The sequence below is a fragment of the Macrobrachium rosenbergii genome, chromosome 19 (genome assembly GCF_040412425.1).
Source record: "Macrobrachium rosenbergii isolate ZJJX-2024 chromosome 19, ASM4041242v1, whole genome shotgun sequence".
NCBI classification, from domain to species: domain Eukaryota; kingdom Metazoa; phylum Arthropoda; class Malacostraca; order Decapoda; family Palaemonidae; genus Macrobrachium; species Macrobrachium rosenbergii.
In genome coordinates, this window is record NC_089759.1 from 31,454,157 (window position 1) to 31,466,656 (window position 12,500).

Here is a 12,500-nt window from a genome sequence, read left to right on the forward strand (position 1 = left end):
ATTTCCTTTCAACAGCTTCGGTGGGATGAAAATATCTTCTTCAACCATGAGTTATTTATTAATGGAAATGCATTCACTGCCTCATTTTAAAAACACTACTAATAACATTTTTTCCGTGGCAAATATTAAAACTAAATTTTGATATATGTTTTGATATATGTTCAGACTGAAATTGAATATCTTCATTAGCCGTGAGTTCATTATTAAATAATTGTATACAGATGTTTGCATGAAATGAGCTTCTTAAGAATTCAAGCTGGTAAGGCGCCGTTTGTATAATCATTAATTTTAGTGAATTCGTTGATCTACTTGTATATTCTTTGCCTAGAGATTATTTTGCTTTCTTCTGGGCAGGCTTATTTTGCATGTTAAAGCCACTTATGTTTTCTCCATAATTCATTTGCATACCTCATTTAATAATAATAATAATAATAATAATAATAATAATAATAATAATAATAATAATAATAATAATAATAATAATAATAATAATAATAATAATAATAATAATAATAATGCTAGAAATGTCAAAGGATCGTGATTAAATTGTTGCTTATAAAAAAACCATTGTTATGTCAAACTGTTATTTGTGAGAGTTAATAACAGATTTTCGAACACTGAACACTGTTCCTCCTCAGTGTTTACTTTTTTTTAGCCCAAACTCTGAAGAGGAATAACTTCCATATGTACGAAAGTCCTTGTTTTTAACTTTTACAAATAATACAGTTTACTGATATAATTGCTGGATTTTATATGCATACAATAATAATAATAATAATAATAATAATAATAATAATAATAATAATAATAATAATAATAATAATAAATTATAAGGTAATGAACATATTATGAACAAAGCAAACAGTCAAAAGGCGAATTATAATCATGATCAGTTACTGCTGCAGTGTGGGGTCTGTGGTGGGAGGTTGAAACCAGCGTTGTTTGGAAGCTTGGATTTCAAGTCAAGTTCAATATGCTTGCTTGTTCCATGTGAATAGCTTTCACCCACTGAAACAATAATAATAATAATTATAAAAAAAGGGCCCTTACTTTTATTACATTTGTTTTGGAGAATTATAGGACTGTGGTGTACCACACAGCAATCCAACTTACTCGAGATTCTTAAAAAAGAGTAAAGGTTACTGAACGAGGAGACTGATTGACGTATCGATTTTATAAATGCTAGTTTTAAGTAGAAACAACTTTGGCACTTGTCAACGAATTCTTTTTTTTTTATCGAAATTTTAATTAGAATGAAGGAAAAGCTCTCTTGCCTGTTAACACATACATTTCGTAATGCAGTACTTCAACATAGCATGTTTATAAAGTTATGAAACTGCAAAAGGAGATACAGGCTGGGCTGGATGTAAAGTGAATGAATAATAAAGAGGAACTTTACCTAACTTTCAACACCACTTGAATAATGAATTGCTTACTCTCGTTTGTCTATAACCTTTGAAAAACACATTTTAAGTATTCAGCCAACCGCCTGTTTGTGTCTAAGTTTTGTCTTTTCGTTAGCACAAGCGCACGCGCGCCTCTTTTAAATTTCTAATTAACTGTATCATTCATAAATACATATACGTATACTTACTGAACACGCATTCACACGGGCAATTTATTTCTGCTCGTTTTGCACGTTTCGTGAGTATTAGACTGGCGCCCTTGAAGTTTAATCCGACGTTACATGAGAGAGACAGACAGACAGGAGGAGAGAGAGAGAGAGAGAGAGAGAGAGAGAGAGAGAGGAGCATTTACATGATTATCGTCCAAAACATATTTTTTTCAAGAGTAAACATTTTCTCCTTTTCAAAGACACTCTTTCGAATTACATTTAATTTAAATCAAATCCATGGTCATAAGAAAATCTATATAAGTAATGCCAGGTCGCCTCGAATGTAAATGTTATGCCTTTTCCACTAGTCCTCCGCAGAGCACGGCCTCAGATAAATCATAAAAAGAGACTTCCACTAAATCCACGGTATAACTCTTCTCTATGGTAGGAGGGTAACCTAAATTTTAGCTTTCCACCCCAGACAGAAGAAGAAGCGAGTAAAAAATGCCCCGAAAATTCTTCGGCGCAATCGAGTTTTCTGTGCAGCGTACCTATAATGCTGCATGAAACTCTCAACCACGGCCCATGAAACTTTCAGCCACGGTCCGGTGGTGGCCTATGTTGTTGGCACTTATAGCGGTGCCAAACACACGATCATGGCTAACTATAACGTTGAATAAAATAAAGACTACTGAGGCTAGAGGGTTGCAATTTGGTATGTTTGATGATTGGAGGGTGGATGATCAACATACCAATTTGCAGCCCTCTAGCCTCAGTAGTTTTTAAAATCTGAGGGCGGAGAGAAAAAGTACGGACAGACAAATACCATCTCAATAGTTTTTCTTTTACATGAAACTAAAACCAAGATAGCTCAAGTTTAAAATCCTACATGTCCTACGAGGATGAGCCTGGATTTTGTCAGTCTTAAGCATTTACCTATGTGTTACAAATGAATTCTCGAATATATGGCATTTATTACTTTTAAATCGTACTATTCTAAAATGCTGATATATTCAAATACTGAACAGACGCGTTCTTATTGTGGCACAATCCCTAGATGGTTAGTGGTGATTCAGTATTCTGTAGGCGTCAGAAAGTGTTTACACGCACAAAGGCTGACAGTTAGAAAGGAAAGTGAAAGTCTTCAGTTGTTTTCAGATTTGCCCTTCCTTCTTAGCTGATTTATTTCTTTCTTTTATCAGTTCGTCTCGGAGCATGTGTGATTGATTGATTATTTCTTCTTCGATTTTCATGTCAATTTTCACTCACGAATGGGGTAAAAAGATAAAACAGAAATTCGACCTAAAATAGAATCTAGCTGTCTAATGAAGCATCTTATGAATTCTGTCAAAACAGCGATCCTCTTCAATGCGAAATCGCGAATATTTGTGCTCGTTCAGTTAATGTAGAGTGGATCAGTCTTCAAAATCTGTTACTAAACATAGTTACAACACTTAATTAAATATTCACTTTTATCAGCAATAAAGCAACTTTAATCGAAATAATTGTTTACAAAAATGTATGATGTACTAAAAATGCCTCACTTTTATGTTAAAAAATATAGACATTTGGGTTCGTTCGCCTTTATGTAGAGAGGACACACCTTCAAAATCCATTGATATGCATACGATAGTTACCTCTGCCGTTGCAGCAAGTAACTGGTCTCATCCGGCAACAGGCACAGTTCCCTGCCCTGCCGTACCTTTCGTTTTGGCCCTCACATATATAGAAGGGACAGCCCTTCCCTGGGTCAGTATAACTCACTGATTCCCTTCAACTGCAGCCATGGCTTCGAATATCATCTCTCCCTTCGGCCTTCAGCTCGAAGATAGCGTCGGTGACTTCGACCTGAGAAGCTGGATGGAAAACTTTGACCTTCAGAAGTTCGTCAAAGATCTCGACCTGAAGACGTTCGCGTTTCTGTCGCTGATTGTGATCGCCATCATCTTCCTCGCAGATTTGGTGCCGAAGACCTTCAGCCCCTTCGGGAGGAGTCTGGCTGTCTCGGCTGCCGACGTTTGGCAGAGAAACCGGGACCTGGTGGCTCTCGATGCCTCAGGACGTGCTGGGTAGGCGTCATCTTTCCTTTTTGCATTTGGTCGTTCTGTTCTGTAGGAGTTCACTTTAACCAAGTTCGTGGTCTTTTGGATTGCTCATAAAAGATGTTCATCAATAATAATAATAATGATAATAATACATTTATTCTAGGTTTATCTATTCTTAGTTATTCATTAACTTAATTATCTGATCAAGTTCCCTGTTAAGGTTTTTATTTATTCACTTATGATATCAATGCGTCTGCTTTAACCACTGGCTGAAAACCGCAGCTATTGGCTGATTAATTACCTTGGGCTTTGGTAAATTATTTCGGTTAATAATTAGCCAGACTCAATCATATAAATAACATTAAAGATTTGAAACGTTCATTAGTATTATATTTTAATATCTTATTTTTCATTCCCATGACTTTTAATGAGACTCTTTTATAATACACAACCTTCTTGACCGCATTCTCCGCTAAAATAGAAGAGAAAATTTTATATCACAATTCTAATTCATTATGAAATTTTCCTTTGCTTTGTATGTCCCCTAAACATTTCCAAATTCCCACCACAGGACCTATGGCGGTCAGCTATAATCTATCACTCTCCTCTCTTTTCAACAGCCGCACTTTAGAACCTGTTATTGAAGTCCTGGATTCCCTGGCAGAGGCTGCAAGGAAGTGGGAGGAGCCACAAGAAAAGGTCACAACGCATCGATCATCGTAGGTTAAAAAGAAAACTGGAGAAAGTGAAAAACGAACTCTCCCACCGAAGAGATATATATATTTCTTGCTTTTTACTGTCGCGTTTCTTCGCTGTTAACCCGTGTATGTTCCTGTGGATGTTTTTATACGTAGTTGACAAATGTTACTATAGCTTTATTTTTGCATAGGTAGTTATGTCTTTATTGTTCCAGTGTAGTCTAATTTGCGTATGTGTATTGTTTGAAATCTTCCAAAGCTTTCTTTTTCAATTCTATGTCAGATTATTTTTGTTTGTACATCGAAGTCCATTGTTATGCAAGTTTTTACGTTGTAGACTCTATGCAAACGAATTTTCGTTTGCATGACAGATTTCTGTGCTCTGCACGTTAAATGTATTCCCTAGCAGAACAATGTGTCAGTTTCTCAGGGTTACAGTAAGATGAAATGGTAATGATTAAATCTGTTACTATACCTAAATATCTGTCATTTTTATTTTTAAAAAAATCACCTGCTTTCCACTTGGGAAACAATTTCATTGAAACATGAACTGTGAATGTCTTTCTTGTACTTTTCTGTGGCCATTATAATATTTCAATAAGCATTTTAGATGAAAGTGAAAGGATTCCTGAAAGTCTTATACAAAATGAGGTGCCAAATACGATTTTAATCTTTTATTTATAAAACGAAAATTTGTGCTTGTGATAAATAAAGCGGCAGAGCATTCAAGATTGGAGCGTAAGATAAAATTTTGTTGGAATCAATTTAGAATATCTAGCAAAAAGAAGAAAAATAACAGATTTGCAAGATACGTGGTTAAATAAATATAGTTTACAGCCGCGATGAATTTATGGTAGCGATGCAGTCCTGGTGTCAACAAGGTGGGAGTGGCTGGGGACATAAAGTTTGCAACGTTACGCTTGACTCTGAAACATGACCAACACTCATCAAGAGGAATGGTGCCTTTCACTTCAGAAAACTTCTGAAAACTATTTCATCATCGACTTCCCTGTTGTGGTTTCTCACCTCATTTTGACTCACTGCCTCTCCCACCTTACTCCTAAGGCCTGTTGACAATTTATTTTAATGGGCACACAGCCAAGTGCTGACCAGACCCACTGTTGATCGGTGTCACTTATTCATCAACTTGCAATTTCGCGAAAAGGTTTCTCTGCTGGATTGGAATATGACGGCTATGACTGAAAGAAAGAACGTTGAGAAAAAATGACATAAGGATGAAAACAGAAAGTGAAAAGGACGGACAGAGTTGATTACAGATTGAATAAAACTCTGCTGAAAACAAAACGGATTATGAAACAAAAATTGGAAATTAATAAAATCGAACAGTGGGTGAAAATAAAAAGACTCACTGAGGCTGGGTGGTGAAAGGAGACTTTTCATCACCTAAAAAAAACTTTGAAATAAACGGAAAATGGAAGTGGATGAAAGAGAAAGTCATAGATGGGGAGGAACGAAGAAAAAAGAAATGAAGGTTCAAGTTAGGATGTAAATAAGTGTTATCTCTTTATTCTCACTCGGTTGCCTTCTGCATCAGCATTGTAAATCATTGCCAAACAGCAGATTCGTTAGGTCTGCTGCAGTTTTTAACTTTTTTGTTTTCTATAAGGTACCTTAACACGTTTAAGTATGCGGGTATACATATATACACTGACACGCACGCTCGTGCGCGCCCATAGACACACATACATACAGTACATACAAATATATGTCTCTCTCTCTCTCTCTCTCTCTATATATATTTATATATATATATATATATATATATATATATATATATATATATATATATATATATATATATATATATATATATATATATATATATATATATATATATATATATATATATATATATATATATATATATAAGTCATTTATTGAAAACAAAACAAAATATAATGTCGGTTTTTATAGCGTGAATTCAGGAAGTATTTACTCTTCTAGTCTTAAACAGCCATTCGTGGTATAAAATTAATATTGATAATCTTTCCTGCATCGCCTTTACATCCTTGACCTATAACTCCACCTTATGTTGAAATTTCATCGGAAGAATCCTGTGAAAAACAAGAAGGAAAAATTAAACTAAAGAAAAATTAAACAGAAGAAAAACTGAGTATAAAGCACACCTGCCATCCAACGTCCATTACAATTTTAACACTTCCCAGAATACTGAGGAGGACCTAAAGAGCAGTTCAGGATCCAATGAAAATAATAAGAATTCTTCGAGTAAAGTTCTCATTTTTCATTACTTACTTATTCTTTGGCCACGAGAAGTCGGTGAGCTCTGTGAGCCTTGGTCTGGAAGTCTTAACTCTCACTTAATGGACACAGTATTTCTCGCTCTCTCTCTCTCTCTCTCTCTCTCTCTCTCTCTCTCTCTCTCTCTCTCTCTCTCTCTCTCTGTTTTGCTGTTTGTCTCTTTCCTCTCTCTCTCTCTCTCTCTCTCTCTCTCTCTCTCTCTCTCTGTTTGTCTGTTTGTGTCTTTTCTGTTTCTTTGTCTGTTTGCCTCTATCTCTGTTTCTGTGTGTGTGTGTGTATATGTGTGCGTCTATCTCTCTCTCTCTCTCTCTCTCTCTCTCTCTCTCTCTCCCTCTCTCTCTCCCCCTGTTTGATGTTTTTCTCTTTTTCTGTTTCTGTGTGTGTGCGTGTGTGTGTCTCTCTCTCTCTCTCTCTCTCTCTCTCTCTCTCTCTCTCTCTCTCTCTCTCTCTCTCTCACTGTAGAGTTGCATTCTCTCTCCTCCCACAACTTCTGATGAAAAATTGATATACTTTTCTTCCCTTCCCACCACCCTGTTTCTCTTTTTGGGGATAATATACACAAATCTATCTCTCTCTCTCTCTCTCTCTCTCTCTCTCTCTCTCTCTCTCTCTCTCTCTCTCTCTCTCTCTCTCTCTCTCTCGGCAGAGTCATATTCTCACTCCTCCCACATTTTTTTTCTGGTAAAAAATTTATATACTTATGTTCCGTCCCCACCACTCTGTTTCTCATTTTGATGATAATATAATCAAATCTCCTTCACACCGTCTTTCGCTCTCTCTCTCTCTCTCTCTCTCTCTCTCTCTCTCTCTCTCTCTCTCTCTCTCTCTCTCTCTCTCTGAATGAGTAAAGAAGAACGTTCCCATTCCGTCATCCCTCAAACACAACAGAAGGTTACCCAATCATCGCAACCAATCAACAACTGAATGATTCAGACTGCCTCCGAGAACGATTGAATCCCCGCGACAAAATGTCAAAGGTTAGGAGACGGCTGCGGGTGGCACACTCGAACACGGGTTGCATCAGTGAAAGTACAGGAAAAGTATTGTATGACTCCTCTGGCATGTCCTTCCTTTCCTAAAATAATACTTTCATTCAAAAACAAAGCAAAATGGAAAGCGAAAAACATCGAATTGTATACCTTTAAAGGGGATGGATTTGAACAGTTTGTTATTGCTGTGGTATATTGCTTTTCTGAAAATGGCAAAAATAAATTACGAGAATGTCGTACTTGTATTGTGCACAGAAATTTGAGGCCTTCTGGTTTTCATATGCATTTTTTATGCATACTTTTGTTTACCTTTATTGATATTAACGTGCATGACTGGTTGATTTGCTGCAGTACGAAATGAATTTTTTTTTTTTTTTTTTAGTTCTCTTTGTTCTATCGATTTGCATCCAGGGATATAAACTCAATTTGTCATGTTAATTTGCACATTACACAGCCCGTGATTTTCAGGTCTTTGAACTACTGAAATGCACTTGATTACACCTCTCTTCTCTCTCTCTCTCTCTCTCTCTCTCTCTCTCTCTCTCTCTCTGTCTCTCTCTTCCAAATATGACAGATTTATCCTTTATAAAAGGGATTGTCAAAGGGATATCAAAATTTCATACAGTGAATATTTCATACTTTGTTTATTAAAAATGTATAACAGAGCGTGTAAAAAATCAAGCAGAAGTCCCTTTTAGCAACTATGAAATGACGTATGAAGGTCGAAACAATGACGAATGATGAACAGTTTCCATGGCACGATAACTGCCCCTTTCAGCAACAAGAGTCATTGCGACTGAAGGGAACATTTGCAGTTCGACTTCATTATTTGAGGTAAATGAAGCAAGAACAATCAGTTCTTCTTCATTTTTTGGGAATCAGGCGAGGCAAAGTGGTCTTTCCTTATTCCTGATGGTTTGAAGCAGGATAAATAAGAGGTCCAGCCATTCTCATTATCCTGCTTCTTTTTCAACGGTTACTGTGAGCGGTTTCTGACAGTATCCTGCTGGGTGCTTTCCCATTTCTTCACTGCATCGGCAAGGGCGTCAAGGACTTCGGTCAAGGGCTCCAGTGACCTGCTGTCAATGATAAAAAGAAAGCAAAATAAGCATTAGTAATATGTACGAGGTGCTTCATAGCCTAATGTAAATTCCTACGGGTAGAAATCTTTTATCCATAATGAGAAAAATTCCGGTGCAGGTCAAGGGATATCTAGCAGCAGCCATAGTTAAAACCGAAATACAATGAGTTGCTATGTAAATGATGTCTGACCTTTACAAATGTTTTTCAAGCCCCAAAAAAGGCACTATCGCTCAGTATTTTTCATTAGAATATTAAGTAAGCGGTAGCCTCGTCCACGAATACAAAAATAAACCTTGCATATAAAGCAATATTAAGATACCAACCTTCCCCGATAATAGGGATCATACGTGAACTGATCCCTGTTGTCCTGCCAGTAATCGGCGGCTGAGACGGCTAAGGCGGTGGCATCGTGGCCAGATGATTTCTTCCACAAGTCGTAGATGAAGATCAGGGCCACCACGATGAGAGCCACCCAGCTGACGGTCTTCACGTCCAGACCGGTTACGAAGCTCCTCAGGTCGAGGCCGTCTGTCAGGTTCCTCAGGTCGACGTGCTTCAGACCCTGCTGAAGGCCTTGGTAGAGCAGTGGGGCGAGGGAGTTTGATGCCATTTTGATTCTTCTTTAGGGAGGGAAAAATGATGGGTTTAAAAAATTAGTGTTAGGTAATATATAATTTAGTGTTATATAATATATATACACACACACACGTATATCTATACACATATATATGTGTGTGTGTGTGTAACATATATATATATATATATATATATATATATATATATATATATATATATATATATATATAGATAGATAGATAGATAGATAGATAGATAGATAGATAGATAGACAGATAATTCATCACTCATGTTACTCTACTGAAAATTCAAATCACAGTAAAAATTGAGACAGAATTTTTACGGTCTTTAAAACAAAGACAGAGAAACTCATCTCTAAAATCCAAGTCGTAACAAAGACTATCACTGAGATCTTGCATAGTAGAAAAACAGCTATATAGCTACAGACACAAACCACTCAACTTACTTTAAAGCGAAAATTCAGATTGCAATAAAGACTGAGACTGAGATCTCCTCCTGACCGCTGCGCCAGTCAACGTCTCTCAAAGGTGAATGGTGACCCAACAGATGAGTCCTTCCCCTTATATCGATCCGAAAAATGAAAGTTGACCCAAGGAGTCGTTGCGAGATACAGGATGCGCTGGAGTCCACAACCGGAACCATGACCACGTGTCTGGGGAATTTGCGGAAATCCAGACAGCGGACGGACGGTTCCGTAAACGGGACTTTTACGCGCATGATTCAGGTCCATCCGGGTTGTATAATGGTCTTCAGACGCAATGTGATATTGCAATGATGTAAACAAGATATCGCTTCTGACGGAGTGATGCAGAGACAAAGGCACACACACACACACACACACACACACACACACACACACACACACACACACACATATATATATATATATATATATATATATATATATATATATATATATATATATATATATAATTTATGCATATGTGTGTTTATATAACTATAAAGGATAATAGAAATGATTGTGAGCAGCAAATCCATCAAATCAGTGTTAGAAGCTATTTTGTACCTTAAAAAACACCAAATAGGTAGCTTTATATATCGTTGTATTTCTATGAAACAAATGTTACCTCTTCAGTGTTTTTAAGTAACCTTTATTAAATGGAACTCTCTTATAACAGCATATATTTTATAGTTTATATATATAATATATATATATATATATATATATATATATATATATATATATATATATATATATATATATATATATATATATATATATATATATATATATATATATATGGCCAAAAAGGAACTTAAGGAAGGCATCTCAGGCATTTGCATGGTTTTACTGCTTACGTTTCAAGGCTTATCTTCATCATTATTGTTGCTTTGACTGGTCACAGGAGGGCGGGATGCATATACGTCTGCGCTAGCGAAGCCTCCACTCGCGAAGCCATACTTGCAGTCTGTGCCGTGAGATTTTCTGCGATCATCAAATGCATCTTTGGGTTCAGGCGGTCGCTGTTATAAACAGGGAGTGCTACATGCAGGCGACAAAATGCTGTGCAAGAAGCTAAGTTATCATGCCTCATTGATATATCCACACACTTAAGGGCAAAAACAATAAAAGCATGAAGTACCTGATAACATTTTAAAATATAGCAAAATGTGACACTGGAAATTAAATAAGGCTTTCATATCCTTTACAATACAAACAACTTACAGACAAATACATTAATACATCATAAAAGACTCGATCTAAAAAAATAGTATGCTAAAAACAGATGCGAAATATTCAGTTTAAGTGGATTTGTGTGTATTTTTTGCAGCTTTGATAATGAGGCTAGGCCTTGAAACGTAAGAAATAAAACCATGCAAACGCCTGAGATGTCTTCCTCAAGTTATATATATATATATATATATATATATATATATATATATATATATATATATTTATACATGTATATATATCAATCCATCAAAGTGTTTCTTTTCTGGAAAAAATCTCTCTCTCTCTCTCTCTCTCTCTCTCTCTCTCTCTCTCTCTCTCTCTCTCTCTCTCTCTCTCTCTCTTTCTCAATGCAACGTAAATAATTTATCACTTGATGATATCAAAATTTAATTCTGCTTGACCTTTAGAGTCTCTTTGAATTCCAGTGAAAGACGAAGCATTATTCTGTTTTTTTTTTTAAGAATAAATTTTTCTAAATATAATAACACAAGGATACCTTAGAGAACTTTGTCAAAGCTTAGCTAAGACATTCTTTTGTGAAAAAGGATTTCTCTCTGAATTATTCTAATGCTTTTAAAATATGGAATACCCTAGTCAATTTTTCATCTCAATCGAACTTACCAACTCTCATAAGCCACTTCGAATATACAAAGACTAAGAAAATAGGGATTAGTTAATCTTATTTGCTCTCTTGTAAAGAGAAAATACAGATCTTCTGCTGATACTTCGACTCCTTTAAAAAAATAAAAGCTGTTATGTGTTTAATGGCACAAATAAAACCATGCAACCTAATCTAAACTAACCTCGCTCTCTCTCTCTCTCTCTCTCTCTCTCTCTCTCTCTCTCTCTCTCTCTCTCTCTCTCTCTCTCATGTCTTCCTTCAGTGTAGCCCACAGGAAATTGAAGCTACCCAACGTTGTGTTGCAGAGCATAAAGAATGGATGCCGACAAGAACCGAAGAACAATAGGATATTCTAACACAGCTCTCATAGAATATGCAGGGACGGCTCCTGTCTTGAGGTTTCTTGCCGATAAGTGTTGTCTCATCAAGGGAATTCTAAAAGGTTTGTCGTTACTACAAACATAACTCGATGCAAACGATTGTCGCTTCGAAGATAACACCAAAGCCGATTGAAGGTGAACATAATGTAAATATTTGCTATTGGATTCCGAAGGCAATGTTTGCCTGGTAGAATAAGAAATGTGATTGATTTGATGAACTGTTTCCTACGTCACTTCCTTTACTAAAAGGATTACATGACAGGCAAATATTAGTCCTTGCACCAAATTCTGGTTTCATTCATGGTGTCTTGCGGTCGGACACTTGCACATAGGATCAGAAATACACAAACAAACAGACGTATACATACTTCTACACACGCAAACATATGTGTATAAAATACACACATATATACATATGTATATCATACAAATGCAGCGTGTGTGTACGTGTGTGTAATTGGGTTTCTATGTATGTGAATGAGGCCGAGGTAGACTGGATTCTAAACCACACACATACACACACGTGTATATATATATATATATATATATATATAT

The 12,500-nt window shown here is 36.2% G+C and overlaps 2 protein-coding genes across 3 annotated transcripts; one reads left to right on the top strand and one right to left on the bottom strand.

The window, feature by feature from the left end:
• Positions 1–3,309: 3,309 nt before the first annotated feature.
• LOC136848493 (uncharacterized) lies at positions 3,310–4,578 on the top strand. Its single transcript, XM_067120770.1, has 2 exons — positions 3,310–3,624; positions 4,221–4,578. Exons 1-2 carry the CDS (start codon positions 3,341–3,343, stop codon positions 4,321–4,323), a joined length of 387 nt encoding a protein of 128 aa, XP_066976871.1. The 5' UTR covers positions 3,310–3,340; the 3' UTR covers positions 4,324–4,578.
• A 3,614-nt stretch (positions 4,579–8,192) lies between these two features.
• Positions 8,193–9,774, bottom strand: LOC136848494 (uncharacterized). Of its 2 annotated transcripts, none has more exons than XM_067120771.1 (3): positions 9,693–9,774; positions 8,974–9,270; positions 8,193–8,646 (listed from the first exon to the last, which is right to left on the bottom strand). In XM_067120771.1, exons 2-3 carry the CDS (start codon positions 9,258–9,260, stop codon positions 8,544–8,546), a joined length of 390 nt encoding a protein of 129 aa, XP_066976872.1. In that variant the 5' UTR covers positions 9,261–9,270; positions 9,693–9,774; the 3' UTR covers positions 8,193–8,543. The 2 variants fall into 2 exon arrangements, with proteins under 2 accessions (XP_066976872.1, XP_066976873.1); XM_067120772.1 differs by having other exon boundaries at positions 8,974–9,267; positions 9,693–9,772.
• Between the last annotated feature and the right edge of the window lie 2,726 nt (positions 9,775–12,500).